Raw genomic sequence first — 27,745 nt, 5'->3', positions numbered from 1 at the left:
GGAGGCCACTGAAAAATTCTAAGCAGAGGAGTCACATGATCAAATCCAGATTTGAAAAGAGCAGACCAGTGAGGAGGTGGAGACGAGGAAGGGGCAGATGTACTGAGCCAAGCTGGAGACTGGAGATGCTTCAGCTGTGGGGTGAGGACTGGCCGGACCACCTCATGGGAACTCAAATGGGAAGCAGTTTTCGGGGAGAGAGGGCTGACTGAAGGGAAGAGTCAAGGACGATTCCTATGTTCCTGACCTGATTGAATGAATGGTCAGCCCTTCATGGACCTGTTGGAGGCAGGAGGAAATGGAGAGTAGCAGAGGAGGTGATTGGCTCGATTTCGGACGTACCGGGTTTGCCACTCAGTGAACCACTTCTGAGTAGAGTCATCTTTCAATATGCAGGAGCAGGGGTGCTTGGGTGGCTCAGTGCGTTGGATCTCTGCCTTCGGCTTGGGTCATGATCTCAGGGTCCTGGGATCAGATCGAGCCCCACATCAGGCTCTCTGCTCGGTGGGGAGCCTGCTTCTTCCTCTTTCTCTCTGCCTCCTTCTCTGCCTACTTGTGAGCTCTGTCTGTGAAATAAATAAAATCTTTAAAAAAAAATGTAAATATGCAGAAGCATACTTTTGGGTCCTTCAGAATTGTAACTGGGCTTTTAGGTTATTTGCCCTTTAACCGGTGCTCATCCCTATGCCTCAAACAGCTTCCTACTACCTCAGGTATGTTTGATGGCACAGGTTATAGGAATGCTCATTCCTCTCCTGGGCTAGCTCACTGATAGATTCTAAGACAACCTAAAGTCAAAGGCATTTGTAAAAACATTTTCTGTTGAGGTGTGATTAACACACAGAGACGAGCTCGCTTGCTGAGCGGCTAGTGAAGGAATGCGCCTGTGATCTGTTCCTGTACCACTAGGAACAGGGCGCTTTTTTTTTTTTCAGAAAGCGTCCAGTACCCCAGAAACCTTCCCTCCTCCCGCTCAGTCACATCTCCCCCAACAGTGAGTGTGCTGATCTGTCACCATTGATTGGTTTGCTTGCTTTTGAATTTAATAAAAGAAAGCCAGAAGCAAACATACACAAACGCAGATACACTTTTTTGATGACTTTTTTTGTTGTTGTTGCATAACATCGTGTCTGGTTTCATCTACTTTGTAGAGTATCATGCTGGTTTTTATTCATTGCAATCATTTACTACATGTACATTAAAAAAATCCATTCTACATTGATAGCTATTGTGAATGTTTCTAGTTTCTGACTGTTAGAAAAAAGCTTCTATGAATAATCCTGTACTTGTCTTTTGTATATAAATGCTCATTTCTGTTAGATATATGAAAGTATACATAAGATTTCTAGTCACCTCACATTAGCACCAAATCTGCTCATATAAAAACTTCTGAATACACATGCATGCACACACACATGTAGATGGATAGATAGGAAGGGAGGAAGGAAGGCTCATACTCGAGATTTAGAAATTATTTCAAAATTTAGTTGGACCTTTAAGTGCACCATCTTCTTCCCTACTCAGATTGTAACAAATCTAATGCTGTGATGGTAAAATCAACCAGATACTAAAGTTTGGAATGAGAAAGTTTTTGCAAAAAATTTGGACAAGAATGACTTTGACGGTATACTTCTTTTTTTTTTTTTTTTTTTTGCCTGATCATTTATATTGTCAGTAACATTAAAAACTGACGTATGATTATATTAGTGTATTTTAACTGCAACTTACAGTATCTAGTTGCTCCTTGGAAATCCCTCCTATATTTGTTTTTCAAATTCCATGCTAGATTTTTTTTCCTCTGTTACATTTCTTATTAATATAGTGAAAATACTGTTGGGAGAAAGAGAGTTAATGCTTGTATTTCTCAAAAGATTGAAATTCTTAAATTTAGTTGTAATTCTCAGATGCTCTAAGAAGCTTAAGTTTCCTTCAGCAGCTTTGCAAATAATTCCCAGGGACTTCTCTGGGTAGTTAATCACTGTTGAAGGAGTTGCCCTTAAAAACAACAATAACGCATAAAAAGCATTTACTTCTGTTGGTGTTTTTGTTTTGTTTCATTTTGTTTTGTTTTTTCTTTTCTTAAAGTAGAATGAGAATGAAGCAGTTACACAGTCTGTGTCTGGTTGGTCCTTTAATTTAGATTTCCCCTTATTTTTGCAGATACTTAAAGCTGCAGAAAGACTGCCCCCACTACCACAGGAGGACCAGCCTAAGCATACGCTCCAAAAGATGGCTGTGATAGATCTTGTGACGTAATTACTGAGCAGACCAAGATCTTTGGGAATGAATACTAAAGATGTTTCCAATCGATTGTAGTCCACTGGCATTTTAGTGTTTTTTTTGTTGTTGTTTTTGTTTTTAGAAACAGAAATTACATGTATTGTTACACTCCTGCATGTTCGTTTTCGATAGCATTAGTGGATCCTTTGGGTTTTCTCTTCTCTTTCTTTTTGTGACACAGCTTCCGATCTTACCTACATTTGTGTGTGTTGTTCAGGTAACAGTTGATTATAGTGACGATGTAGCAATAACTTCTTGGCGGGGTTTCGTATATATATGGCTAGCGATTACCCCCACGTCTGTCAGACTGACCTGTGTCAGTGTGATCTCAAAGCCGTGAGGAGTGCCCCGCGCTTGCACTCTGAGGAACACTACTAATGGTTGCTATTAGCTGTGAAGATTGGACTTGTATATATCTGCACTGATACCCTCATAGGACATTTCTACCTTAGCTTGGAGTATTCAGGGTAAAACTCCCAATTTGGAGGTTCGCAGCTGTTAGCTCATTGATTAGGAAAATTGAATATTTTGGTGAAAGTCTTAAGTTATCATGGTTAATTTATTTTTTAAATTGAGGGGGAACAATGAAATTCCTTGCTAGGATATAGGCAAAAGGAATGGCCTGCTATGTCATGCAGAAACTGTTGGACACCTCGGATCAGGCATATAATAGCTTTGTCCCTTCGGCATTTGTTTAAATTTTAGAAAACCTGTATAAAGTACCAGTGTGCATTTTAAACGTTGCTCTGCCTTTTGCTGATTAAGTTATGCCCTCCCAACACTGAAGGCGGCACTGTGATCTTACTAGAGAACGAGGCCTCTAGCTGGGTTGATTTAGGACTGTGTGTGAAAAGTGTCCACACAGCCACATTGCCTGCTGCTGTTTGCAACATATGAGCCTTTTCTTTCTACCTTGAAGAGTTTCCTCTACTTTTAATGTGGTTTATTTTAGCTCGGACATAGTTGCTGTGATGAAAATACTCATTTGTTAGAAAAGAAGGTAGTGACATCATCATTTTGAAAGGACCATGAGCTATTTAAAAAAAAAAAAAAAGCCATAAGAAGTAATTTCATTTCCATGTTAGGGTTAGCTCTTGATAATGTTAACATTGTTTTAACATAAGATGACTTTTCTTTCCCCCCTGCTTTTAGGGTTACAATCAAAGAGATTTTATATTTTTATCATTTTAGATCATAGTTACAATGTAGTGAGTTATGCATGCTGACCCAGTGTGTGATGAAATCCAGAAGATTGAGTTACTAAGAAAAGCAATAATTTTCTAAAGCTGTGATATGGGTAATATAGAGTTGCTACTCTAATTCTAATAAAGCTCTTAATTCATAATATGAATTATAGAACACTACTTTTTATAAAGCCTTATTTTTTTAGGGAAACTTAGGAGTGACATAGACCTGATAAATGAGTAAAATTTTGCTGGATTTTTGTAGATAATCATCTCTAGAACTCTGGAAACTGAGGATTCATTATGCTGTGGTCAACTTCCTAATACTTTCTGATTCCATATACCTGAATTAATGAGCCTTGTCTTCAACTATGTGCCACACTGGGCAATATCAATGGATTTTCTAAGAATAATGTAAATGTCTTCTGTTTAATGTTATTTGAGTGCAATAAAATGCAGAATTCTTCTCTATATTGTCATTATTTTGAATTATTATTTTATTATGTAACAAAATCAGCTCATTTTCTACTTAACTAGTATATTGGAATATTACAGTATCTTTTTGATGACTGAATAATCACGAAGGTGTACCTTCAATCCTTTTTGAACCTATTTCTGATAGGTGATGTTTATTTTGTTTAATGTTGGCTCTGATGCTACATTGCCAGGGGCTGGATTAAAATGAAATAGCCTCTGCATCCCTCCTTTGGGGGTTTTTGTTTAGCATCAGCGAGGCAAGCCACTCTCCCCGGCCCACAAACACACAGCCTCCCGCTCCCCCATGACCATCATACCACGTGTTCATGAACTCCATCGTAGCTGAGAAGACCAAACAGTCTGAGCAGGTAGAAGGGCAGGACAGGGTATAGCAAGTTGTCTTTCGATTCACTGTTGGGGCAGAAAAGGAGAACTAGACAACTAGGGAAGAAGCCTCTGGGTTCTGGAAAGTGTTGTTTTCTCCTCCAGCATGCCCAAAAGAAACAAAAATAAAGACTTCAGACTCAGGAGAAACAGATCCACTTTTATCAACTGCATTTCCCCCGCCAAGTTCTTTGTGAGTGTTAGGGAGTTGCATTTTTCCCAGCAGAGAGGGCTTAACGCTGCTTGCGGATAAGGAAACTGAGGGGCAGAGGGACCAAAAGGCCTGCCAGCCATGGTCCTTCTTGGTGAGCGCGTGGGCAGCAGGTGGAAGGTGGAAACAGTTGGAGGGAGGCCCGAATGCAGGTGGGAGAGCCGGTTGGAGACCCAGGAGTAATGGTGGTGGGGGCAGGGCTGACCTCAGGAAGCACTTGCAGAGACACAGAGAAGGGCTGGGGAAGCTGTGACTGGTTGAGTGGGCCAGCGCTGGGGAAGCAGAGTCCTCGAGAGTCACTGATGTCAGTGAGACGAGATACTGGTGAGAAAAACTAGGCCTTAATGGAAATTAGCTTTGGACATATGTGAGGTCCAAGAAGAACAGGTCAGTAATTGGAGAAGCAGAGTTGCTAAACACCCTAGAGTTCAGGGTATTTTAATTCACAAAGGCAATTTTCTTTAACAGTGTATGATAGTTTTTGAATGATTCAGATCCCATTCTTTTTAGTAAGGTTTTCCTTATTCTGAAAGGGGAAAAAAGTCAGTATAGTTAGAGATTGCATCACGTCTTCTCGGATACAGGTGCTTAAACACTATGAGTTACATGTGAACTTGGACATGGGTAATTTTCAGAATTGGGCTGAGCATACAGCTCCTTTTAACTTAGAGATGTCCCATCATTGGACCATACAAAGTGCGATTGAATTATTATTATAGAGGATACTTTCTAAATCAGTCTTACCTGCTCTGTGACCTTTGGCAAGATTCCTGAGCCTCTGGAAGCCTTCCTTTCCTCATCTATACAATTAAAACTACTTCCCAGGGTGGGGCGGAGTTGATGGGATCCTCTGCAGTGAGTGCTTAAAACAATGCCTGGGACACAGTAAGCATCCAGTAAGTCCTTTTCCTCTGGGGCACAGCGGGTCCACACGGGGCCTCCCAGGGAAGCATTTGTGCAGATAATGAAGTAGAGCAGAGCAACATTTTACTTGTTAGCTCTGCGGGATACTAGTGAGGGACGCTGGATCTCTGTGAAAAGACCTTTACCTACTGAAAATCAGAGGGCCCAAGATGCCTCCCCTGCACATTTCTCCATATCCAAACATGAGTCACAGATGTACCCGTGCTGATGTGGGGTGAGGGACAGAAGGGGATGTGAGAGAGAGCTTTTCCCCAGAGCTGGGGAAGTTTGGGTTGGACCTTCTGTCAGACTCATCGCCCTATCCTGAATATGCTATGGGGGAGGAAGAAAGATAGTGGCCTTGTTCCTGGGAGCTTGCCTGGTCAGGGCCCTCCCACACCCATTCAAACCACTCCTTGTTCCTCCCCTGGGGGTGGGAAGATGTGTGGAGAGCTCTAAACTCCTCTTCAAGCACCCACCTGTTTAATCGGGTTAGCAACTTGGATTTTGTGCTTGTGTTTTCAACTTACACTGGCCCCATGCCAGTGCCAGGTGACGGATTACTGGAGGATGAGGCGGGTCACAGCCTTCCTGCAGGCACTGCTGGTAGCACTGGAAGGACTCCTGGAGGAACAGGATTGTTTGTTGTTGTTTTTCCTCAATCCTGTGTCCTTGACACCTGCCAGAGTGCATCCTATGAAATGACATACTGACTAGCTTTTTGATAAAGGAGGTTATAGTTAATAAGATCAGAAATTCTGGGACATTCAACAGAGATCTGGAATGGCTTTTTTTTTTTTAATATCCCTTGTACCTCCTGCCCTGCTGGCAGGAAGGGTGGGCAGTCAGCTCGTTAAAACCCACTCTTTGTGGGAGGCAAAGGCTACAGGACCCTATCTCTCCTGTTTCTCTTTCTGGAACTGACGGGATGGGCGCTGGGGGAGGATTATCTGCTTTGGAAGGATGTATACGGCTGACCTTGATAACAGTGGGCACTCGACTTTCTCAGCCTCAACTTCCTCCTTTGCACAAAGGGAGGTAGACCTCTCCAAAGGGTAGCAAGAGGCAGGCATGATGTGCTTCGACCAAACCCGGCATGCTGTAGCTTTCAAGGTCATTCCCTTCCTCTCCATTAGTTTCTTGAAAATGCTGGACCTATAAAAATCCCTCCCTTGTCTTGGAAGCCTGCCTCAGATTTACTTGTCACTTTCCCAAAATGAAATGTTTGATACAAATCATCAGTGGAGGAAACTGGGAAGCAACAAAATCAAGTGTTCTGTGGTCGTACTCCTGATCTGACCCCACAGCCCGATCTACTATGAGGGAGGAACTGAGTCTGAGTCTCCCAAACTCTGCCTTATCCTGACTCCCACACATATGCCTATACAGGCGTTCTAGAAATACCCAAAACTAGTTAAGTACCTACGGGAACTGTAATCAACTGGTCTACGTTGAAATTTAGCTAGACTCCCAACTTATATGAAACATAGGCCAGATCTGAGATAGTACAGAAATGAAGTTATAAATAAAGTGCATGGTCAGGTCACGTACCACAGTTTTCCATGTAGGGTGGACATTATTTGACTGGTCCAGGTTCTGGGTGGGTTTCACTGCATTCAGTCCCATTCGTGGGAGGGACCCTCTGACTGGTTAACTTAGTGAGAGGTTGACACCAGTGGGCTGTCAGTTCCTCAGCACCTGGGCTCAGTGCAGGCACCCTTAGTGGTCCACCTGTATATGTGTGAAGTCCTTAGGGAAGCGAGACTGCTGTCACCCCAGTGAGGGGGACACGTGGCATTTCTTTAAAGCACATGGTGACTATTATAAAGTTGTCTTCTGGTTTTAGGACACAGTATAAATATTGAGCAAGCTTTGATGAGGGCTTCTTTTCACTCCAGTTTGCCTTTACCCCACAGAGGCATTTAGAATCGGTGGAGGTGACCCACAGCCACTTTTTCCCTGTAGATGAGGAATACTTAACCTGATGCCTCATATCTAGTGACTGCCCAGTGACTTTTATAAATTAAGTCGAATGAGTCTACTCTTAATATTTTGTAACGAATTTCATGTGTAAAGAATTCAGGGTTTAGAAAAATGGAATTCTATGCCCAGAAATATTTTTCTTGAATTATATTTATTTGATTTCATTTAAATATGGTCCTATATTTTGAGATAATAATGGTGACTTTTACAATACTTATTTTATTTTGTCTTTACTTTTCAGAAACAAATAGAAAAACAGACGATCCAGAAATAAAAGAAAAAGGTGAGATCATCAAATAAACTGCCTTTCAAATATATATAGGAAGAAAATCATTATACTACTCATGAATAACATTGTGATTTTATTTTATATCATCAGTTAAATTACCTCTGGGCTTATTATTTTAATGGTTTTATCAACAAATATTTATTAATATTTACATAAGCATTAAGAGCCAAAGAGATTCCCTGGCTTCCAGGTTTTGCCATTCACTATATATGGTCTGAGAATTCCTTGCCCTCTCTGTGCCTCAGTTTCTTCTCTGATATGGGAATAAAACAGTACCAAGTTCAGAAACCAGAAGACTCCTGTTGCTACAAAGGGAATTAAATGAAAATCTGTGTAAAGTACTTAAAGCAGTGTATAGCACAGGGAGAGTACTTAGCAAATCTTAAATATTGTTTATGTTAACATCTGTGCCAGGAATAGAGGTCCAGAGATTACTAGAACATGTTCTTTTTTCGCAAGAAACTCTGAATTGTTGGAAGGACATGCAAACAAGGTTATATCCGTATAGAATCGTTTCGGCTTTCCCACAGTTGATTACAATACCCAATCTAAAAAATAACCCAGTAGACTTTTAAGTCAGCTCTTACAAAGGTTCCTTAGCTTACTCAGAGTGAGGAAATAAGTTAAAAAATTATATAGATGATATGGGGTAATGCTTTTTTTTCCTCATATTCCACTTCTCTTTGTTCTTTCCAATCCTTGAGATTTTTAAGTATTTAATTCAAGTTAGACAATAAGAATCTCTAAATAGTAAGCAAGGCTACTAATTTTATCCCTCACAAATTTTTTTATATCATTTAATTGATTAATTAATTTTCTCATAATAAATGTGCTCTTTAATCCCCCACCTCCCTCCCCTCTGCTAACATCGGTTTATTCTCTATAGTTAACAGTCTGTTTCTTGGTTTGTGTGTCTATTTTTTCTGCCTTACTCGTTGGTTTTGTTTCTTTAATTCCACACATGAGTGAGATCATATGGTATCTGTTTTCTCTGAACTGACTTATTTCACTTAACATCCATTATACTACCTAGCTCTATCCATGTTGTTGCAAATGGTAAGGTTTCATTCTTTTTTATGGCTGAATAATATTCCATCGTGTATATACACCACATCTTCTTTATCCATCCTTCTATTGATGGACACTTGGGCTGCTTCCATGTTTTAGCTATTATAAATAATGCTGCTGTAAACATGGGGGTGCATGTATCCCTTTGAATTAGTGTTTTTGTATTTGGGGGGTAAATACCCAGTAGTGTGATTACGGGATCATAGAATAGTTCTATTTGCTTGTAATATCATTTGAATGATAAAATCTTTAATGATTAAGCCTTACAATTTCAGAAGTGCCTTTAATTTTGAGTGAAGAAAGCAGTGTCTACATTTGAGAAGATATAATAGTATGTAACATTATAATATACATAATGTACATGGTCTCAGTGTATAATTACTCGATAAGCATACAGAATTGCTGACCTCCGGCTGTCATTTTGTAGCCCTTACACTGGTAACTAGACATCTAGCCATGCATTTTTTCCCCCTGACTAGTTGTATTTAATTTTTTATGAAAGCAACCCTGAGATACGGTTTTAAAGTAGGACTTCTAATGAAAAACAGCAGTCTTCTACACCCCTACTCCCTAAGAGTCCCATCCCTGACTTTCCTTTAGCGGTTTCTTCTAGTACTTACTGCACATTTCTAAATATCTACTTGTGCAAGTTTCTCGTCAATGTTAGAAGTTGTTGGTTGACTTTTCTACATAGATGACTGGAATTTAGCTCAGTCATGACCCAAGTTCTCTATGCTGCCCCACCTTCATGATCTTCTGTGACATCATGATGTACTCTGATCTTGATAAGTAAGTAGCCACCTTCTCCCTAGTTTTGTTTCCTACTTTTCAGTGACCTGCGGTCAGATGTGATCAGGAAGCAGATGATCCTGTTTCTGACATAGTCAGAAGGTCAGTAGTAGCCTAATGCTTCACCACAATGTCTGTATCCTTCCCCTCACTTCATTGCACTGCAGAGGCATTCTCTTATCTCATATCTTCATGAGAAGGGTGAGTATAGGGCAGTAAGATATTTTGAGAGAGAGAGAGAGGCCGCATTCATATAACTTTTATGACACTATTATTGTGCATGTTCTATTTTATTATTAATTATAATAATGAGTAATCTCTTACTGTGCCTAATTTATAAATTTAAGTTTATCATAGGTATGTGGGTATAGGAAGGAAACATAGTATACATAGGGTTTGGTGCTGTCTGTGGTTTCTGGCATCCGCTGGGAGTTTTGGAATGCGTCCCTGCAAATAAGGAGGGACAACTTTATGAAGGGGACAACAAAGCAAGGAGGAGGATATCATCAGCTTTTGCTAGAACTGATCCCTTTCTCGATTTCAGAATGCTTCCTTCCCTTGGCTTGCTGGTTACCACATCTTCTTGGTCTTTCCCCTACTCTTTGCTGTGTGTGCTGTTCTCAGCCTCTTTGGATGGCTGTTCCTCATCTCCCTGACTGTCTAGCACTCAAGTGTCCCACGACACAGTCCTCAGAGCATTTCTCATATCTGCACACTCTCCCTCAGTGATCTTACCTAATCTCCTTGCTTTAAATAACTGTCTGCCAATGATGACCGCACTTGCCTGCAGCCTGGGTCTCTTCCCTGGTCTCTAGACTGGGATGTCCAGCTGTTGCCCGGTGTCTGCCAGAGAACCTCATTTGGACATCTGATCATCACTTCAAACTTGTGTGCACTGAACTCCTGACCTCCCCCCTTGAAACCCGCTCCTCCTACGAAATGTCTCTTTCATGCCTCCCTAAATTTACCTCAGCAAGTCCTGTCAGTCCTCTCCCCACAATATATCCAGAATTCCACTGTCCCCTGCCTCTGACAGCCACCAACACCTAGCTCCCACCTACTGCCTTCTCTTGCCAGCATAATTCCAGTTGCCACCTAACAGATCTTCCCGTGTCCACCTTGCCTCTATAATTTTTCTCAACACACGAGTTGCAGTTACCCCTTTAAAACCTAAGCTGTGTCGTGTTGCCCACTGTCTCCAGTATTTTCATAGCTTCCTCAAAATGAAAGTCCTTTGCAGTACAAGCCCTCGTAAAATCCATTCTCCCTTCTCCGTCTTCTCTTGGTTTCCTCCCCAACATCACATCCTATAATACTCTCTCTCCTTTGCTCACTCTACTCCAGCTGTATGGACTTCCCTACCAAGCACTCATGGGACCTAGGGCCTTTGCACTGACCGCTCCCTCCTGCTGACTCTTCTCTCACAGAAACAACATGTCTTTCCATAGTTTTTGCTTGACTGTGGCCTTCTTAGCGAACCTCCCTAACCTTATTTCAAGTTAAAGCCCCCTTACTTTCCATACCCTGTTCCCTTACTTTATTTTCTCTGTAACACCATGTGATGATATTTAGTTTAATTCTTTGGGATTTATTGTTTGAACCTCCTACTGGAATCCAGTTTCCATGAAGACACATTTTTGTCCTGCTCACTGCTGCATTTCCTGTGCCTGGCACATAGTAGACATTTAGTAAGTATTTGTTCCCTGAATTTCTATTATGTTTTAATTTTGAAGGATTTGAACAGACATTACAGACATTCTTAAAGTAAGAACCAGGCCCAGATAGAACTCTTAGGATGGAAATCTATGGGAAACCCAAGGCTTGAGTCAGTGACACTGGTGTAAGAAGACAGCTGTTGTCATCCCTAAAGAAACCGGAGTGAATACGTGGTCCCCTCTGTGACCTCACATGTCATACGTCAGTGGTTGCCTGGATCGTCATACCCATGCTTTCTGGAGCACAGAACTGACAAGTGTTCAAAGCGTTAAATATACTTTCATGTTCAGTTTCTGTATCCAGACATAAGACTCATGATTCTTTTTTTTTTAAATTAATTAATTAATTTATTTGACAGACAGAGATCACAAGTCGGCAGAGAGGCAGGCAGAGGTGGGGGGAAGCAGGTTCCCTGCTGAGCAGAGAACCTGATATGGGGCTTGATTCCAGGACCCTGAGATCATGACCTGAGCTGAAGGCAGAGGCTTAACCCACCGAACCACCCAGGTGCCCCAAGGATCATGATTCTTAATGCCTCACAGGATATACTTCAAAACAGGAAGATAGAATCATAAATGCAGTCTACTACTACTATTACTGTCTAAATATCTGCACTCCAGATTGCTTTGATTAGCAATGAAGTTGGGTGATTTGGGGGTGAATGTTGTGCCGGTTTTAAGATTTAGTTAAAACAATGCTTTTTAAAAGATCCATATGTATAGTCATAATCAGTTCTAAAAGAAAAGGCATTTTTAAGCCCCCAAAGTACAACACATATAATTAAAGAATGAAGGTGGGTTTTTTGTTTTTTTTTTTTAGGTTGTATAAATTTAGCTATACAAAACACTCACTAAAATGATTCACATCATTCGTTTGGCCTTGGACGAATGTCCATGTCTTGTCGTGGCTCCAAGGCAGAGACCACAGAGGTAGGACCGAGGCTGCTCTTGGAACCATGTTAGCCCACGTCTCACTTGGTGATCCCAGAGACTAACCCTGAGTTAAAGGAGAAAGGAGATAAAACAAATCCTCTTTGTCCTTTATTCTGTTTTCCTGTCCTGTATTGGTTAGGGAAATAAACACTCTTAAGGAAAATCCTGGTTTCTTAACAACACCCTTTTTTTTTTTTAAGATTTTATTTATTTATTTGACAGAGATCACAAGTAGGCAGAGAGGCAGGCAGAGAGAGAGGAGGAAGCAGGCTCCCTGCTGAGCAGAGAGTCCGATGCGGGGCTCGATCCCAGGACCCTGGGATCATGACCCGAGCCGAGGGCAGAGGCTTTAACCCACTGAGCCACCCAGGTGCCCCACAACACCCTATTTTTACCCTCCTCCTATGTCTTAAGTGGTTGAGTTGGATTTAGACCTTCCTTACAAATCACACATTCCCATTATAATTAAGTACAGTTATATGTAATTTTTAAAAACCTCAGATTTTAGTTCCTTAAACAAGATAGGAGTTTATTTCTTATCCACATAAATAACCTAGAACCAATTTAATGGCTCATTATGGCCATAGCTCCTTCTCTTGCCATTCTGCTGCCCTTAGTCTATAACCTCATGTTTCAAAAGGGCCATTGAAGTGCCAGTCATTACCACCATATCCAGATAACATGAAGGAAGTGGAGAGAAGAAGTAAAACTTCTTAGGAAAACTACATTTAACTGATAGAACATTGGTAAAGCTAAAATTCAGGGTTCTGGTTCTACAGAGGAAAAGAACATCAAATATTGAGAGGAAGAAGCAATTAGCAGTCTTGAGCATGCAGTATTTTACTCCTGTTAACAGGGTATACTCTACCACCATATTTTAGGGAAATGGCTACTGCTCTATGCTAAAAGTTTCAATAAATCATCAGAATGTTAAAAAAAATACCAGTTTTTCATCATTCACAAAAACATACATGAATTTATTTATCCACTTAAATATTTGCATGCTACCTACGACATGCCAGATACTGTTGTTGTAGGCAAGTGGATGCAGGTGAAAATAAGACAGAATTCCATCTTTCATGGAGCTCACATCCCAGTCGAGAAGAATCCAACAGCACGCACACAATCTGAAATAGTGATAGTGCTCTAAAGGATACGGAGCAGGAGAGTATGCTGGCAGGAGGTGGGGAGGGAAGGGGAGAATATCTCTGAGGAAGTTAGGGATACTATCAAGGCAACTGTGTGAATGCTGAGCTAGGAGCACACGGAGAAGAGGAAGCGCCTTTGCAAAGGTCCTGAGGCAGGACAGCCAAGCCTGAGAACCTGGAGCACCCCAACCAAGCTGAGGGTATATATCATGCAGTCAGAGAGAAATTCGGGGGCCAGGCTGTGGCATAGAGTTTGACATTTTCCTTTATTTAGTTGGGATGTCCTATCCAGGCCATGCGAGTGTTGCAAGTCAGTCTTTCTCATTCACCCACTTACTTGTTTGCTCCTGGGAAGTCTACTTCAGTGCTTCTGACAAAGATAGAGATGGGGGAGGGTGGACTCTGGACATTGGCGCTCACAGATAGTAAACACATGCAAGCCCTACCCCCACAGCTGCTCACAGCTGTGCTGCTCCCCTTCAGAGGCTCCATTTTGTCCTCAGGGAGCTGTGCCTCCTTCCTCACCGCCCACCATACTCTGTACGGCTTTGTCCTCCAGGCTTCTGATCCAAAGGGGACTTGTCCAGTGTGGTAGGTGCTGGGCTTTCTGGGCTGTTTCTTCAGAGAATTTGTGGAGAGAATCCTTGGGTCAGCTTTGCCTGCTTGGGTCATCACACTCCCATGGTAGGAAACTGGTAGTTTCTAGTGGTACCGATCAACAGATGTTTGTCTCTGAAGTATTTTATTGGGTGTGAGATGCAGGAATAGTCTTAGAATTGCCCCCAGAATCATTGAAAATCGCTTGACATTCATTGTCCGCTTTGGGAATTCCATCCTCTTTTCTACTCAGATTTGTAGGGGGCTGTTAACTGTGGGGAAGAAGGAAGAGGAAATACTCCATTTTTGGAACATGTAGTGAAAAAATGGAATGTGTTTTAATAGTCAGACTTCAGTTTCATAATGATAGAAGTGGAGTTGTTTTTGGTTTGTTTGGTGTTTTGTTTTGTTTTAAATGGCCATTCCGAGTTTGTCTCAGGATGAAATATCAGGTTGCCAGATTCTGTGCTTGTGTGATCTCCCCTCAAGCATATTGTTGAGGAACTGCGGTGAGAGCAGAAGATTTTGCTTTTACTTAGAATTGATAATTCTATGTTCTTTCCTTTTAGAGAGTCATAGGTTTGAAATAGGGTTTTTCCAAAACAGGCCCTATTTGCCAGATTCTGAAACTGAATCAGATTCTATTTGTTTTAGATAAGGTTGCTGTATCCGTTTCTCCCCACTGGATGTCATCTTTTCCCCACATATTCCATCCCCACAACCATAAAATGCATGAACTACAAAGCAATGGCAGCAAAAACATCTTAATGGATGTCAACTCAAACAGTCACTTTTATTCATCCATTTATTCAGTACATTCTGGGCACCTACTATGTGCCAGGCCCTGTTGTAGGCACCGGGGCTAACACAGTCAATAAAAACAAAGTCCCGTTCTCCTGGTGTTTGTTATTTACTGTATGTGTGTTTGGCGGGGGGGAGGTTAGATATGTAATTGTTAAAAATTAAAATATAACAGTGGTAAGTATGAAAAGGAATGTAAAACAGGAAAAGACTACAACAAATGACAGTGGGCAGGGTTGTTGCTCTGTGGAGAGGCCTCTGAGATAGTGACGTTTCATGATGCAAGGGAACGAGTTGTGCACACACCCAGGAGGACCGAGTCTAGGGATGGAATAGTACATGCGTGGTCCCCGAAGGAGTGAGCTTAGCATGTGTGAGCAGCAGTGAGGAGGTGGGTGTGGCAGATGGAGAATGGGGGAGGGGGAGGGATAGGAGTGGGTGGTTCAGAGGGCTCACAGGGTCCGAATCACATAGGGCTTTGAGGGCCGCCACTCTTACGGATTTTGTGTATTAACTTGAGCAAGATGGCCGCTGAGAGAGTGAGAGCAGAAGGTTGGTATGATGAGCCTCATGTTTCAACAGGCTTATTCTGGCTCTGGGGATGCAAGACTGGAAGCAAGGAGACCACGTAGGAGACCCCAGGAGGGAGTAATAGGGCTGGTATTAGGATGTGGCATAATGGAGGTGAGTGGTGGTTAGATTCGCCATGTATTTGCCTGTGAAGTCACTAGAATTTGCTAATGGATAGGATATGAAGTATGAGAGAAAGAAAGACAGGAATCAAAAATGACTTGGAGCTTCTTAAAAAGTGGTGCTTGAGCAATTCATTGAACGTGAAAGTATGCAACATGCGGCTGGTTTAACATAGATCAAGAGTCGGTTATTAGTTGAGGATTTTTGAGTCTTTAAAGGAACCTGAGAAGCAACAATATACCCTTGCCAGCAAAAAGGAAATGTATTTTTGCTCTGTGTGTATGTGTGTGTGTGTTATAATTGCATTTGAATCAGGGACTTCTGAAATTATTCTTTGATTTAGACCAATACTGAATATCCTGTTGTATTATTCATTACAATTAAGGATACGCTTAAACAGTATATTTTGTGACTGTCTTTTATGAGACTGACTGTCTTTTAGGCATTTAAAGATGTCCTGGTTGCTATTTGTATTCTTTTAAAAAGTGATAATCAGTGCCCTGAAAGAACACCAGATGGCACTAGAAAACAAGTTACATTTACACTAACAGAAATCCCACTTGTAAAGCAGCTTCAAGGAAAGACCTAGAAGATTATAATGCAGCCGGTAAATTAGCTTGATGCAAATAGTACCTTGTATGGATACCTCGGGGTTTTCTGTGATCATGAGGAAAACAGAAATAGAACCAACACGAGCAGCAGTCAAGCCATAATAAGTTGTCTTGATATTAAAAAATATATATGTCAGTGAAGTTTTTCCTGGGATTCTTACAGCTGAATGGAACATATCTGAGCAAAGTTGTTCACCATCATCCTGAGGATAAAAACTAAATTTATTAGTACAGTACCTGAAGCTTATGGCTTTCCTCTGTTCACAATGCTCTTTCTGGCCTCCCCTCTTCACATCCTCCTGGCAGAGTCCTCCTCCTTAGAAATAAGCTTAGAGGTTACCACTGCTAGGCAGTCTCCCCTGATTACACCCCTATCTCTTACTCCAGACCAGAAGATGTACTTTACCTCTGTACTCCCAAGACACCCCCTGCTTGTAGATTTTTAACATGTATTTTGAGTTTTTCCCTTGATTTTTAGGCAGAAGGCATGTAAAAGGTAGGAACCCTGATACCCTCCCCCATTTTGTTATTAGTTAAGGTTCTTCAGAGATACAGAATCAATATAATAGGGTGTGTGTGTGTGTGTGTGTGTGTGTGTATGTGTGTGTAGACAGAAACAGAGACACACAGATTTATTGTAAGAAATGGACTCACATGATTATAGAGTCTAGCCAGTCCAAAATCTGCAGGGTAGGCAGGCAAGCTGGACACCCAAGGAAGAGTTGATATTGTAGCTCAAGGCCAAAGGCAGTGTGGAAACAGTTTCCTCTTCCTTGGAGGTGGTTGGTTGGGGGAGGGTCTTTTTCTTTAGGCCTTCAACTGATTGGATGAGGCCCATTTACAGTATGGGGGATAATCTGCTTTACTCCAAGACTACAGATTTAAGTGTTAATCTCATCTAAAAAATATCTTCACAGCAACATATAGACATGTTTGACCAAATATCTGGGTTATCATGGCTTTGCTAAGTTGACACATCAAATTAAACCATCACATCCCTCCAATAGCACCTAACGATAATATAAGAATATAAGAGGAGTTGAATAAGTAGTTATGGTATGAAAAAATGTGATTTCATGTGCGATTTTCATCTGATGGTGATATTATCCTTTCATTTCCTTACCTCCTCATCTGATGGTGATATTATAAAATGCAAATGGCCCAGACGAAGGGCTGGAAGAGCTTATAGACAGAAATATCACTGTGTGAATGAACCTTACCTATCTAGAATGTACTGTATTTCGTGTTACCTTCACAGAGGTGCTTATCTAATTCTTATCAAAAAATCTTGTGAGTTCAGTATTTTTCAGCTATATTTAGCCATGTTTCCTCAAACTTTTTTTTCTTTTCCTTTCCACTACTTGTCATAGAATTCCATGTTGGAGTGCATGATAATGTCCTACACGTCTCTGAAACTTTGTTCTTTTTTTTTTTTTTAATCATTTTACCTGCTTAGGTAGCATACTTTCTATTGCTCTATCTTCAAGTTCAGTGAATTTTTCTTCTGCTGTTTCAAATCTGCTGTTGAGCCCATGGAGTAAAAATTTCATTCTAACTACTCTGCTTTTCAAGTCTAGATTTCCAGCTGCTTCTTTTATATAGTTTCCATTTCACTGTTGAGATTCCATATTTGGTCACTCATTAATACCGTGTTTTTTAAAAAAATGTTTAAACTTACTTACAGTCACCCATTTGAAACGTTTTTCTAATAAACCCAGCCTCTGGGCACTGGGAGACAGTTGCTACTGACTACTTTTTTCCCTTTAAGTGTGGATCAGGAGAGTCCTGTTTCTTTGCATGTCTAGGAATTTTAGGGTGAAAGCTGAATTGTGTATAGAATATACAGAGTGGCAACTCTGGAATTTTCTTTTTCCCTTGAGGATTATTGGGGGCCTGTACACCATTAACTTGCTTGGATTCAAACTAAAAAATCCATATCCCTGCAGTGTGAAGCAACCTCTTTCTCTGCTCAGCTTTGTTGACTTCCAGCTACTATTTTTTTAAGTTCAGCTCTCTGGAGAGCGGGGCAGGAGGTACCCTGAGCCTGGGTGGTTTAGTGGTCTGCTACAGATTTGGGCAGAATTCATACTTTGATTTGGGGGCTTCTTTCTGAGATTCCAGCCTGAAGTGCTGCTGTCTTATACTTCAAGCCATTAGGACTTCAAATTTCTTCTAGGAAAACTGGGTGTGTATTGAGAAATGTACTCAGGCAAAACACAACAAATTTGCACATTTCGCCAGAGGAGTTCTGTCATTAAAAGCAGATTTCTGCAGTAGCTAGCCTCTTGGAAGACCCCCAGAGACTCTTGCCTCCTGGTACTCGAGCCTCTGTGTGGTCTTCTTTCCATTGAATAGGGCTGACCTGAGTGACTAATAGGGCAATGCAGAACTTACAGAGTGTGAATCCCAAGGCTAATATTGCACCTTCTACCTTGTCTTTCCTTTGGATCACTTGCTTGCTCTGGAGGAACCTGGCTGCCTTGTCATGAGAATATATAAGCAGCCTTTGGGTAGTGTAGGTAGCAGCGAACTTGTGTAAGATATTAAATGTTTATGGTGGTTGTAAGCTGCTGGGTTTGGGGGTACTTTGCTTTGCAGCCATATAGAACTAGTCCATCCTTATTGAGGTTCTGCCTGCTTTTTCACCAGTCTCCTAGGAGCTACTCATGAAGATGGAAAGTTATCAGTCAGCCCGGGATTTGTGCCGAGTTTGTTCTCCAGTTTTGGATGTCGGCCCTTCTGTGGCTCTCTTGCATCCAAGATTTCCCTTTTCGGTTTTCATCTGCTCTGTTCTTTTCATGCTGTGATCTGCCCTCTTCAGTGGGGAAGGACTCAGTTTTCTACTGTCTGACTTGGGATGGTTGGGAGCAAAAAATCACAAACTCACCATTCTTACCCAATGTAGAGACTGTCTTTCAAGAATAAATTCTTCTGGGGGTGCCTTGGTGGCTCAGTCGGTTAAGCATCTGCCTTTGGCTCAGGTCATGATCCTGGGATTCTGGAATCGAGCCCTGCATCGGGCTCCCTGCTCAGTGGGGAGCCTGCTTCTCCCTCTGCCTCTTCCTCTACACCCTCCCTAGCTCATGTGTGTGCACTAACACTTTCTCTCTCTCTCTCATGTTCTCTTGCACATGCACACACTTCTTCTTTCTCAATTAAATAAATAAAACCTTGGGCGCCTGGGTGGCTCAGTGGGTTAAGCCGCTGCCTTCGGCTCAGGTCATGATCTCAGAGTCCTAGGATCGAGTCCCGCATCGGGCACTCTGCTCAGCAGGGAGCCTGCTTCCCTCTATCTCTCTCTCTCTGCCTGCCTCTCCATCTACTTGTCCTCTGTCAAATAAATAAATAAAATCTTTAAAAAGAAATAAATAAATAAAACCTTAAAAAGAAATAGTAAATTCTCCTGTTATAAGTTTCTACATATCTTTGGTCATTTTCCAGGGCCTTCAAAGTTGTTTTAATATTTCAATGACATTTCATTGATTTAATTGATTGAAATTAAATTAATTAACATTTCATTGATTTAATTGAAATTGATGATAATTCATGGATTTAATGAAATATGAATATTAACATTCTCCAAATACTAGAGAAGCTGAACATCTGAAATTTGTAAGTTGTTCTGGATTCCCTTGCTGCAAACTGCCTAGTCCTATTGTTTTTTCCCTCATTGATTTTCAGGGTTTCATTAATTTTGATATTAATTTCCTTGTTAGTTTTTATATTGCAAAAATATTTTCGCAATTGGTTCTTTAGCTATTAACTTCATGTGCAAAGCTTTACAGATGCATAATTGTTGAGACAAGTGTGTGAATGAATGCATGGGAGTGGCCTTCTCTCACCTGTTATAGTACTTTGAATGTTCCAGTAATATCTCCTTGCTCTCATATACTTTTCTATTGTAATTAAATATGCACAAAAACTTTTGGACTTGATTCAATGGTTTTGGCTTGGGGAGCGTAGTTCTTCTGTCAAGTCATTCATTCGTTTATCTTACTGAGATAATGTAGCACCTGTCCCTGAGGACACCTGTCACCAAGCTTCAATGACTTGGGTTTCTGAGAGTCCTTCACATGGGCTCAACCAGGGCATCACTGCCTTGAACTTAATTATTGTCTGGTCTGTCTAAGTAGGACTTCAGTCTCGTACTTGCCTGCTGGAGGCACTTTGGTTTGCTGTCTTTATCAGTCCCTAATACACCATCTGTTCCTCATTGTTAGTACCAGCAGCCCACCTAGATGTAACTCACACAGGCTGGTGGTTCAGTTCAGGCCACACCACGATGCCTCTGTAAGTTTCCCAGAGTGTTGAGGCACGATGTAGCACTAGCACACTTAAACAAGTTCTGGGAAAAGCTTCGAGAAAAGTCTCCCTTCCCCCGACCCCGCTTGCAGCTGCGAAAAGAGGTTGTAAGAGAACGGCTGTTAGAGATTTATTATAATCATTACATTCAACAGCTACTGTAGTTTTAGTGGTTCCTAAAATACACCCGCAGTTATTGTCTGATTACTTCTACAGATAAGTTAATTATAGGAGATTTCTGACTCTTATACAAGTCTGATTTAGAGAGAAGTTTAATTACAGCAATTTTGGTGATTTAAATAAGCTCAGCATATATTACCAGTCTCAGCAAGTGTAGTCAAGTTTTTAGCTGTGTTGAAATACACATTTGCTTTGTTTTTATTTTTCATTTCATGATTTTCACCATACTGTAGTACCAGGGATAATTCAGGGCACCTGTTTCCACCAGAATGAATCTTCAGTCAAACACACACCGCAGGACAATAATAGCAAATTCTTCGTTATCATTAAAATCCCATTCTAATGCTTCCCGTTGAGCACTCAACAGCTAGCTTACAGCGCTAATTTCTGCCATGATTGTGACAACATGAGCAGAGGAGTAAAATTGGTTTATTAAGGAAAAAATTCAGATTTAGTGTGTTTGAAAATGATGAAGATCTAAATTTTCTTTTGATTGATGGGAAATATGACCCTGTCTTCAAGTCAGAGCAATCCACTCTATTGTTTATTAACACATGGTCTACTTGTATACTGAAGCAAATTAAAGATGAAGATATTAGCCACAGATGCCCAAGCTGGTTTAAAATTAAGCTTTCAAAAACTGTCCTAAAAAGACAGTGCTGTCAGCAGTCCGATATATTCATTTACTTAAATAAGACTTCAGACTGGAGAGTGCATTAGTTTGGAAAGTGCATTACTGAAAATTATCTCAGTTTGATTACAGAGCTCTTCTCCAGAGCATTTTTTTATTCTTCTGATCTAATGGTACTGGCATTTACAGCAGTAATTCTTGCCATATGTTTATAAGTTTTTCCCTTAAAGATCAAATATGTGTTGACAATGAAAAGTATTAGTAATAGTGAGAATAAATCAAATCTTCTCCATTTGGGTGATTTTATTACATTCTGCCCAGGAAGCCAGACTACTTACTTATCCATGACACCACGGAATGGCAGTCAGGCTTTTCTCCTTTGCTAGAATGCTCCTTCTTCTTCCTTGCCATCGACTTAGGTCCTGCGAATTCCTTTGCTGTTACTGAGCCTGGTCGGCAGAGGCACTGAGCAGTGTGGGAGTGGCTGGAGTCTGAGGTCAGAGATGGGACAGATCATTAGGTGCAAGCAGCAGGTGGTGTCCAGTAGGTGGGGCCGTAAGGCCATGGTCAAATATATCTTAGAAACAGGGAAGAAGCCATTATCCCTCAGATTCAGGAACAGACAACAAGCAAAGCTGGGAGCAGGAGGACATTTCCTGACAGAAGTATCTCTACATAGAGGAGTAGCTTTGGATCCCTCAGAGGCACTGGCACATCCAGAGTCTCATCGCTAGTCCTGCTCAGCTAAGGAGCTAGTCCAGGGGGACAGCGACAGGGCCTGAGGTCCATGCAGGGATAAGAGTAACACCAGACTGTGAGCCGGACCTATACTGTGGAAAGGACTATTGCACATTTATTGAACAGCTGTCTTAATGGTAAGCATATGAGTCACAAATGACCAGCAAACCTCACTAATATGAATCTGAGAACAGGCCTCTTCCTCATCATGGAATTGGTAGCATACTGAGCTAGGCTCGGGAGCTGTCCATGTCTGAATCCGATTGTGGACCTGTTGGAGCCCATGTTTGTCTCATCTGCAGACTTCTCTCACCTCACATGAGTCCATTCCTTTGCTAAACCTTATGAATTTGAATCAGGATGGTAAAAGGATAATGTTCATAAATTCTCACTTGCCGTCTACATATGCTCAAACTTCGGGTAGCAAAGAACATGGTTGTTACCAATGATCCTGTCTCTGCCACTATCTGTCTCTACCTTCCTATGGTAGCCAGGAGGCAGAAACTATCCTCTTTCGGATTTTTGGCTTCCTAAGCGTGAGAGCCAGTTCATGTAACCTGCATCGTGTGTGGGTTACAGAGTAGGTGGGGACCTAGGACAGATCATGTATTGAAGATATATTCTTATATGGGATGAAGATACTTTGAGGAAAATAGAAGCCTAATACTAAAAAGCAAGTGCATTTTGATTGTTTCACTTTTTGCCCTCTCCCCATGGGACCTGGCTGTGCCTTGCACACAGAAGGCGCTCAGCATTTAAAGGGTCATTGCTGTAGACCCCTTCTTGAGTTGCCAGGGAGAACTTTTTAAAAACTCTTATCATTAAATAATAAGAAAACATCACTGATGTGGATAAAAGCATCTATTGCATACATCCTCCAAATTATTCACTACTACAGATAGTAATCACCTAAGACAACTATGGATCAACTTATATTGCAAATTCTAAATCCATTTCAAATCTTAAATACATTTGTTCACTTGTTGGTTACTGTAGAATGATTTTTGCTTTTGGGTTAATTTTTAAGAAGTCTTCATGTGTGGGTAAAGAGTTAGAGGAGGGATTATGTTTATTTGTAACACATCTTTTTTTTTTTTTTTAAAGATTTCATTTATTTATTTGAGAGAGAGAAGGCAAGCACACACAGAGAGAGGGAGAAACAGTCTCCCTGCTGAGCAGGAAGCCTGATGTGGGGCTTGATCCCAGGACCCTTGAGGTCATGACCTGAGCCAAAGACAGATGCTTAACTCACTGAGCCACCTGGGTGCCCCTCTAGCACATCTTCACAGGGGCCTCATTTGTGTTGGGTGAAAGTGAATCCTCTTTCACCAGGTCCTGGGACTTGAGCTGCCTCCTGGGCATTGACCCTTCTTAAAGAATGCGTGTGGGGACTAACGGACAATAGCTTCTAGCTAAAAGGATGATTTATTAATTCAACAAATATTTCCACTTCCTTTGTTTGCCACCCCCTGTGGAGTCCCCTTAAAACAAAGCAAATAACTACAATATAGGAAGGTAGAGGGTGTGGGCAAAATGCTGAGGGAGCCTGGGAAGAGGGAATAACTCACTGCTGCCAGGGAGCAGGGGTTAGGATGCTGAAGTCTTCATGGAGGAAAGATATTTGAGCTGGTCCTCAAGTAGTGAACAAGACCTGTATCTGTGGAATTCTCTTTGAATAGACCTGTGAATTCAGATACTTCATTATTTTCTAATGACAGAGAGGAGGGGTTGATGTGGAGAAGAGCTTATAGGTGTTTCAGTGTACAACCTGCTCGTCATCACTCTGGGAGCAGTACCCCTGGAGTTCCAGGGGTGCTCTCTGTAAAACAGTCCAAATTCATTAGAGTCCTGTCTAGAAACTCTTGACACTCTCACTTTTGGGGAAATCATCATAATTTGTTTTTTCTGATATCCATTGGTTTTTCCCCTTTTTCTCCCTTAATTGGTCCATACCATTAATGCTACCTTCTCCTATTTTTTCCTTGCCCAGTCCATGTAAAGACTGATGAGAACCTCATAAGAATAGATATCTGTATGTGAAATTGACCTAGAGCCTTCAGGGCTCCAGGGCGTCAGGGCTAATTCGCTACCCTCATTGCGATACCAACCCTATTCAGGTTGTATGAGTCACTCAAAATGAAATTTGAAGTAACAGTGGAAGAAACCTACACAGCATGATGCCTTTAATCGATAGGCTTTACATCAGAAGACAAGGTTTGATAAAGCTATATTTCAGGTAATAACCTGGATTTTTATGCCTCCCTGAAATTTGGCTCCTCTCCCTCAAGGATCACTTACCGCTTTGTGTGTCCATTCCGCCATATTAGTGATGTTATTAGTAATGTCATTCCGCTAGTCGTAGGGTGGAAGTCGCATTAATTACACATTATAGCTTCAACATAAAACCAATGAACTTCGGCGAGCTCTTTATTCCTGTGCCTTGTCACTTTGATTCATACTGCATCTTGCTGCTTAACTGCTGCCGTGAATCCCACGTGCATTTCTCTGCAGTCTAGTTTTTCCATGGCACTTTGCAGACAGTCCCTTGCAGAGCAGGATAGGGCCCAGCAGGCCATGTGTTGTGCCATTAACTGCGTACCTCTGTGTGTGCTGAGAAAGGAGGCCAGAGGCAGATTGTCTTTTACCCCCTGAGTAGTATGATAATAGCTCAGCCATGCACTTACTGGAGTATCTCCCCGTGATTATAAAACACGAGTGAAGAGACTCATTAGTAAGAAAGAAAAATGGAGGACGGGGTTTAAATTGGTCTGTAGGTTAATGTCAGATGTACTGAGTCTGTGGGCACCGGAGGGATGGGAGTTCTCATATGGTGTCTCCACTCTTGGTCCGTCATCTTAGACTGAATTTTTGGTGTGATGGTTTGTTTTTGCATTCAAGTGTGGGGCTGAAAGTGGTGCTTGAAGACCGAGGCCCAAAACAACATTAGAGGGAATTTGGAGACAGGCATATTATTCAGCCTCCGTCAACCTTGAAAGTCAGTGTTGTTTTTGTCTTTCTATCCATGAACATTTTCCTCGTAGGCACTGAAATTCCTCTTGCCATTGTAAAGTCACTTGACCAAAGCTAGAAAATTCTCGGAGTATAGTGAAAGGGTCCTTTACCAGGAGTCTTACCATTAACCCTACAAATTCTTATTTGCTGCTTGATCCCAAATAAGTCTCTTAGTCTCCGGGAACTTTTTTTTTCCCACATGTGAGATAGGGAGGGGCTTCAGCCTGCCCTCCCACTGTTTCTGCAGGATTCTCCTGTGCTTGGATGAGCGTCTCACCTTGTAGCATCCTGCTATATGGTTAGGAGCGACTGTTATCAGTACTTTCCCTCCTTTTATTATTTCAAAGAAGATGTAAGTGAGCCTCAAATCCAGAGGCTGTTTAATATTATTTATTTGCATCTGTTCTGTTTCTAAGAGGCTCTTGATGAATTTGGAAGTTAATCCTCATGAAACCCCAACATATTTCATGTTTTTAGTGTAAGAGAATACTAGTTCTTCAGGGAGGTTTTTCTAGAAAGTGTTTATATGTAGAAAACGAGCATCTACAAGCTGAATAAGGTGTGAGGGTATTGGAGAGCTATTGGAACAAAGCTTGTCATGGCATCTCATTAAAGAGTAAGTTATGCTTTCCTTCTGCCTTGGGTGTTAAAGCTTTATTAACACTGGGTTTGAAAACACCTCACAAAAAAAAGCTAAATGCTTAAGGGATTTATTATAAAACTCCATCATGCCATTTATTTCTGTGGATGCTTGAAAGTGCGAGGGTAAAATAATGTATTCAGCAAGCAAGCAAGTTCTTGCTTCCTCCCGTGAGTCCGCTTGATTGTGCTACTGGTATCTCATTCTTTAATTAAACTTGTCCAAAGATAGGATCCGCTAAAGTGTTTACTGTATAAATAGTTTTCATTCCCAGCGTGCAAGTTTAAAACCCTGGTAAAAAGAGTTTGCCATCTGTTAAAAACCAAAACATGTGGTGTGCTGTTGCATAAAAATAAACTGTACATTATTCATAAAAAGAATCACAACATATATCATATCTTTGGGGCTGACAATAATCCGTGCCTTTTTAGAATGTCACCGCCTTCTCTCTAAGTGAAAGTATGATCAGTAGTGCGTTGCGTTAAAAAAAAAGAAAGAAAGAAAGAAAGAAAATCTAAGATGTAATGAAATTAACATATGCGTTCTTATTAACAGGAAAAGGGATTTATCTGAATGTGAGTTATACTGATAAGAAATGGTAATTTTTTTTCTTTGATCATTCCAAATTTAATTATTTCTTAATTTTAGGTTCACATCTTTTTTCCCTCTAAGGTGTCACCATTTAATTTAGCCCGGTATGTTCCTCTCTCCCTGCGTTGCCACTCCCTCATTCCTGTGACAGCATCTCCTCCCACTCCTGAAATCACCTCGTATTTCTGCTCTTTGCCTTTCCACTTGTTGCATATTCATGATGAGAAACTTCCTAAAATACAGGTTATTTGTTGTCAATCATTAAAACCATCAGTAGGGACACCTGGGTGGTGTAGTTAAGCCTCCAACTCTTAGTTTCCGATCAGGTTATGATCTCAGGGTCTTGAGATGGAGCCCCGTGTGGGACTCTGCCCTGGGGAAGGGGGTTGGGGGGAGAGGGCTAGTAGTGTAGGGGTGGGGGGGTGCTATGTGTGCTTAAGAATTCTCTCTCTCCCTCTGAACCGCCCCCCCAACATATGCTTGTTCTCTCTCTAAAAATAAATAAATCTGTGGGCGCCTGGGTGGCTCAGTGGGTTAAAGCCTCTGCCTTTGGCTCAGGTCATGATCCCGGAGTCCTGGGATCAAGCCCCACATCAGGCTCTCTGCTCCGTGGGGAGCTTGTTTCCTCCTCTCTCTCTGCCTACTTGTGATCTCTGTCTGTCAAATAAATAAATAAAAATCTTTAAGAATAAATAAATAAATAAATGAATAAATAATAAATCTTTTAAAGTAAAATAAAACCATCACTAATATCACATTGTCTGTGGAACAAAGTCTAAATCCCTCAGAATATTATGCAGGAAATTCCATAATCCGGCTCCCAGCCCCTTCAGTGGCCTTGGCCCTCACTCTTCCTAACCCAGAACCTTGTACGGTTCTGTCTGACTTTTCAGGCCTGAACTTGCCTCTTTCACATTCCCATGTTTATATCTGCCTCTTTCTTTGGAAGCTTTCACCTGCCTGTACCTCATTGCAAATTAGATTTTGTTTTAAAACACAGCTCAAACCCTTGATTCCCTTAATTCTTACCTTATTCTTGTAATTACAGGTAATGTCTTGCTTCTCTGTGTTCCTAGTGTATGTTATGATTATTATTTTGCCTGATAATTTTCAACCTTCTATTCTAGTCATTAATCTACCCCCACCCCCCCGCCAGGTCTAAATTATTTGAGGATAGAGATTTGTCTTCGTCCCTGTGAACTGCTATAGCAAAAATGCCATAAGCTGGATGGCTTAGCGGAAAGGTGTTTCTCACAGTTCTAGAGGTGGGGGAGTTTGAGATCAAAGCACTGGCAGATTCAGTATCTGATTCATGGATGGTGCCTTCTCACAGCATCCTCACACTGTGGAAGGGACTAGGGAACCCCATGGGGTCTCCTTTATTAAATGCTAATCCCATTGGTGAAGGCTCTCCCCTCATGAATAATCCCCACTCATAGGCCCTGCCTCCTAATAACATTGCCTTGGGGGTTAGGATTTCAATCTACAGATCTGGGGGAGGGGACATAAACATTTGATCTACAGCAGGACTGTGTTCTCTTCATCTTTGTATCCCCTACACTACCAGCATAGTATTTAGTCAAGT

At 41.3% G+C, this 27,745-nt stretch overlaps 1 protein-coding gene across 4 annotated transcripts in view; it reads left to right on the top strand.

Moving 5' to 3' along the window:
• ASPH (aspartate beta-hydroxylase) overlaps positions 1 to 27,745 on the top strand; it is a 219,281-nt gene that overhangs the window by 94,867 nt on the left and 96,669 nt on the right. For all 4 annotated transcript variants that reach the window (XM_059394635.1, XM_059394634.1, XM_059394636.1 and 1 more), the window contains one exon: positions 7,664 to 7,705. In XM_059394635.1, coding sequence (XP_059250618.1) covers positions 7,664 to 7,705 — 42 coding nt within the window. The remainder of the gene's footprint in view (positions 1 to 7,663; positions 7,706 to 27,745) is intronic.

Source organism: Mustela nigripes, chromosome 3, assembly GCF_022355385.1.
Source record: "Mustela nigripes isolate SB6536 chromosome 3, MUSNIG.SB6536, whole genome shotgun sequence".
NCBI classification, from domain to species: Eukaryota; Metazoa; Chordata; class Mammalia; order Carnivora; family Mustelidae; genus Mustela; species Mustela nigripes.
This window is presented reverse-complemented; position numbering and strand designations above follow the sequence as displayed.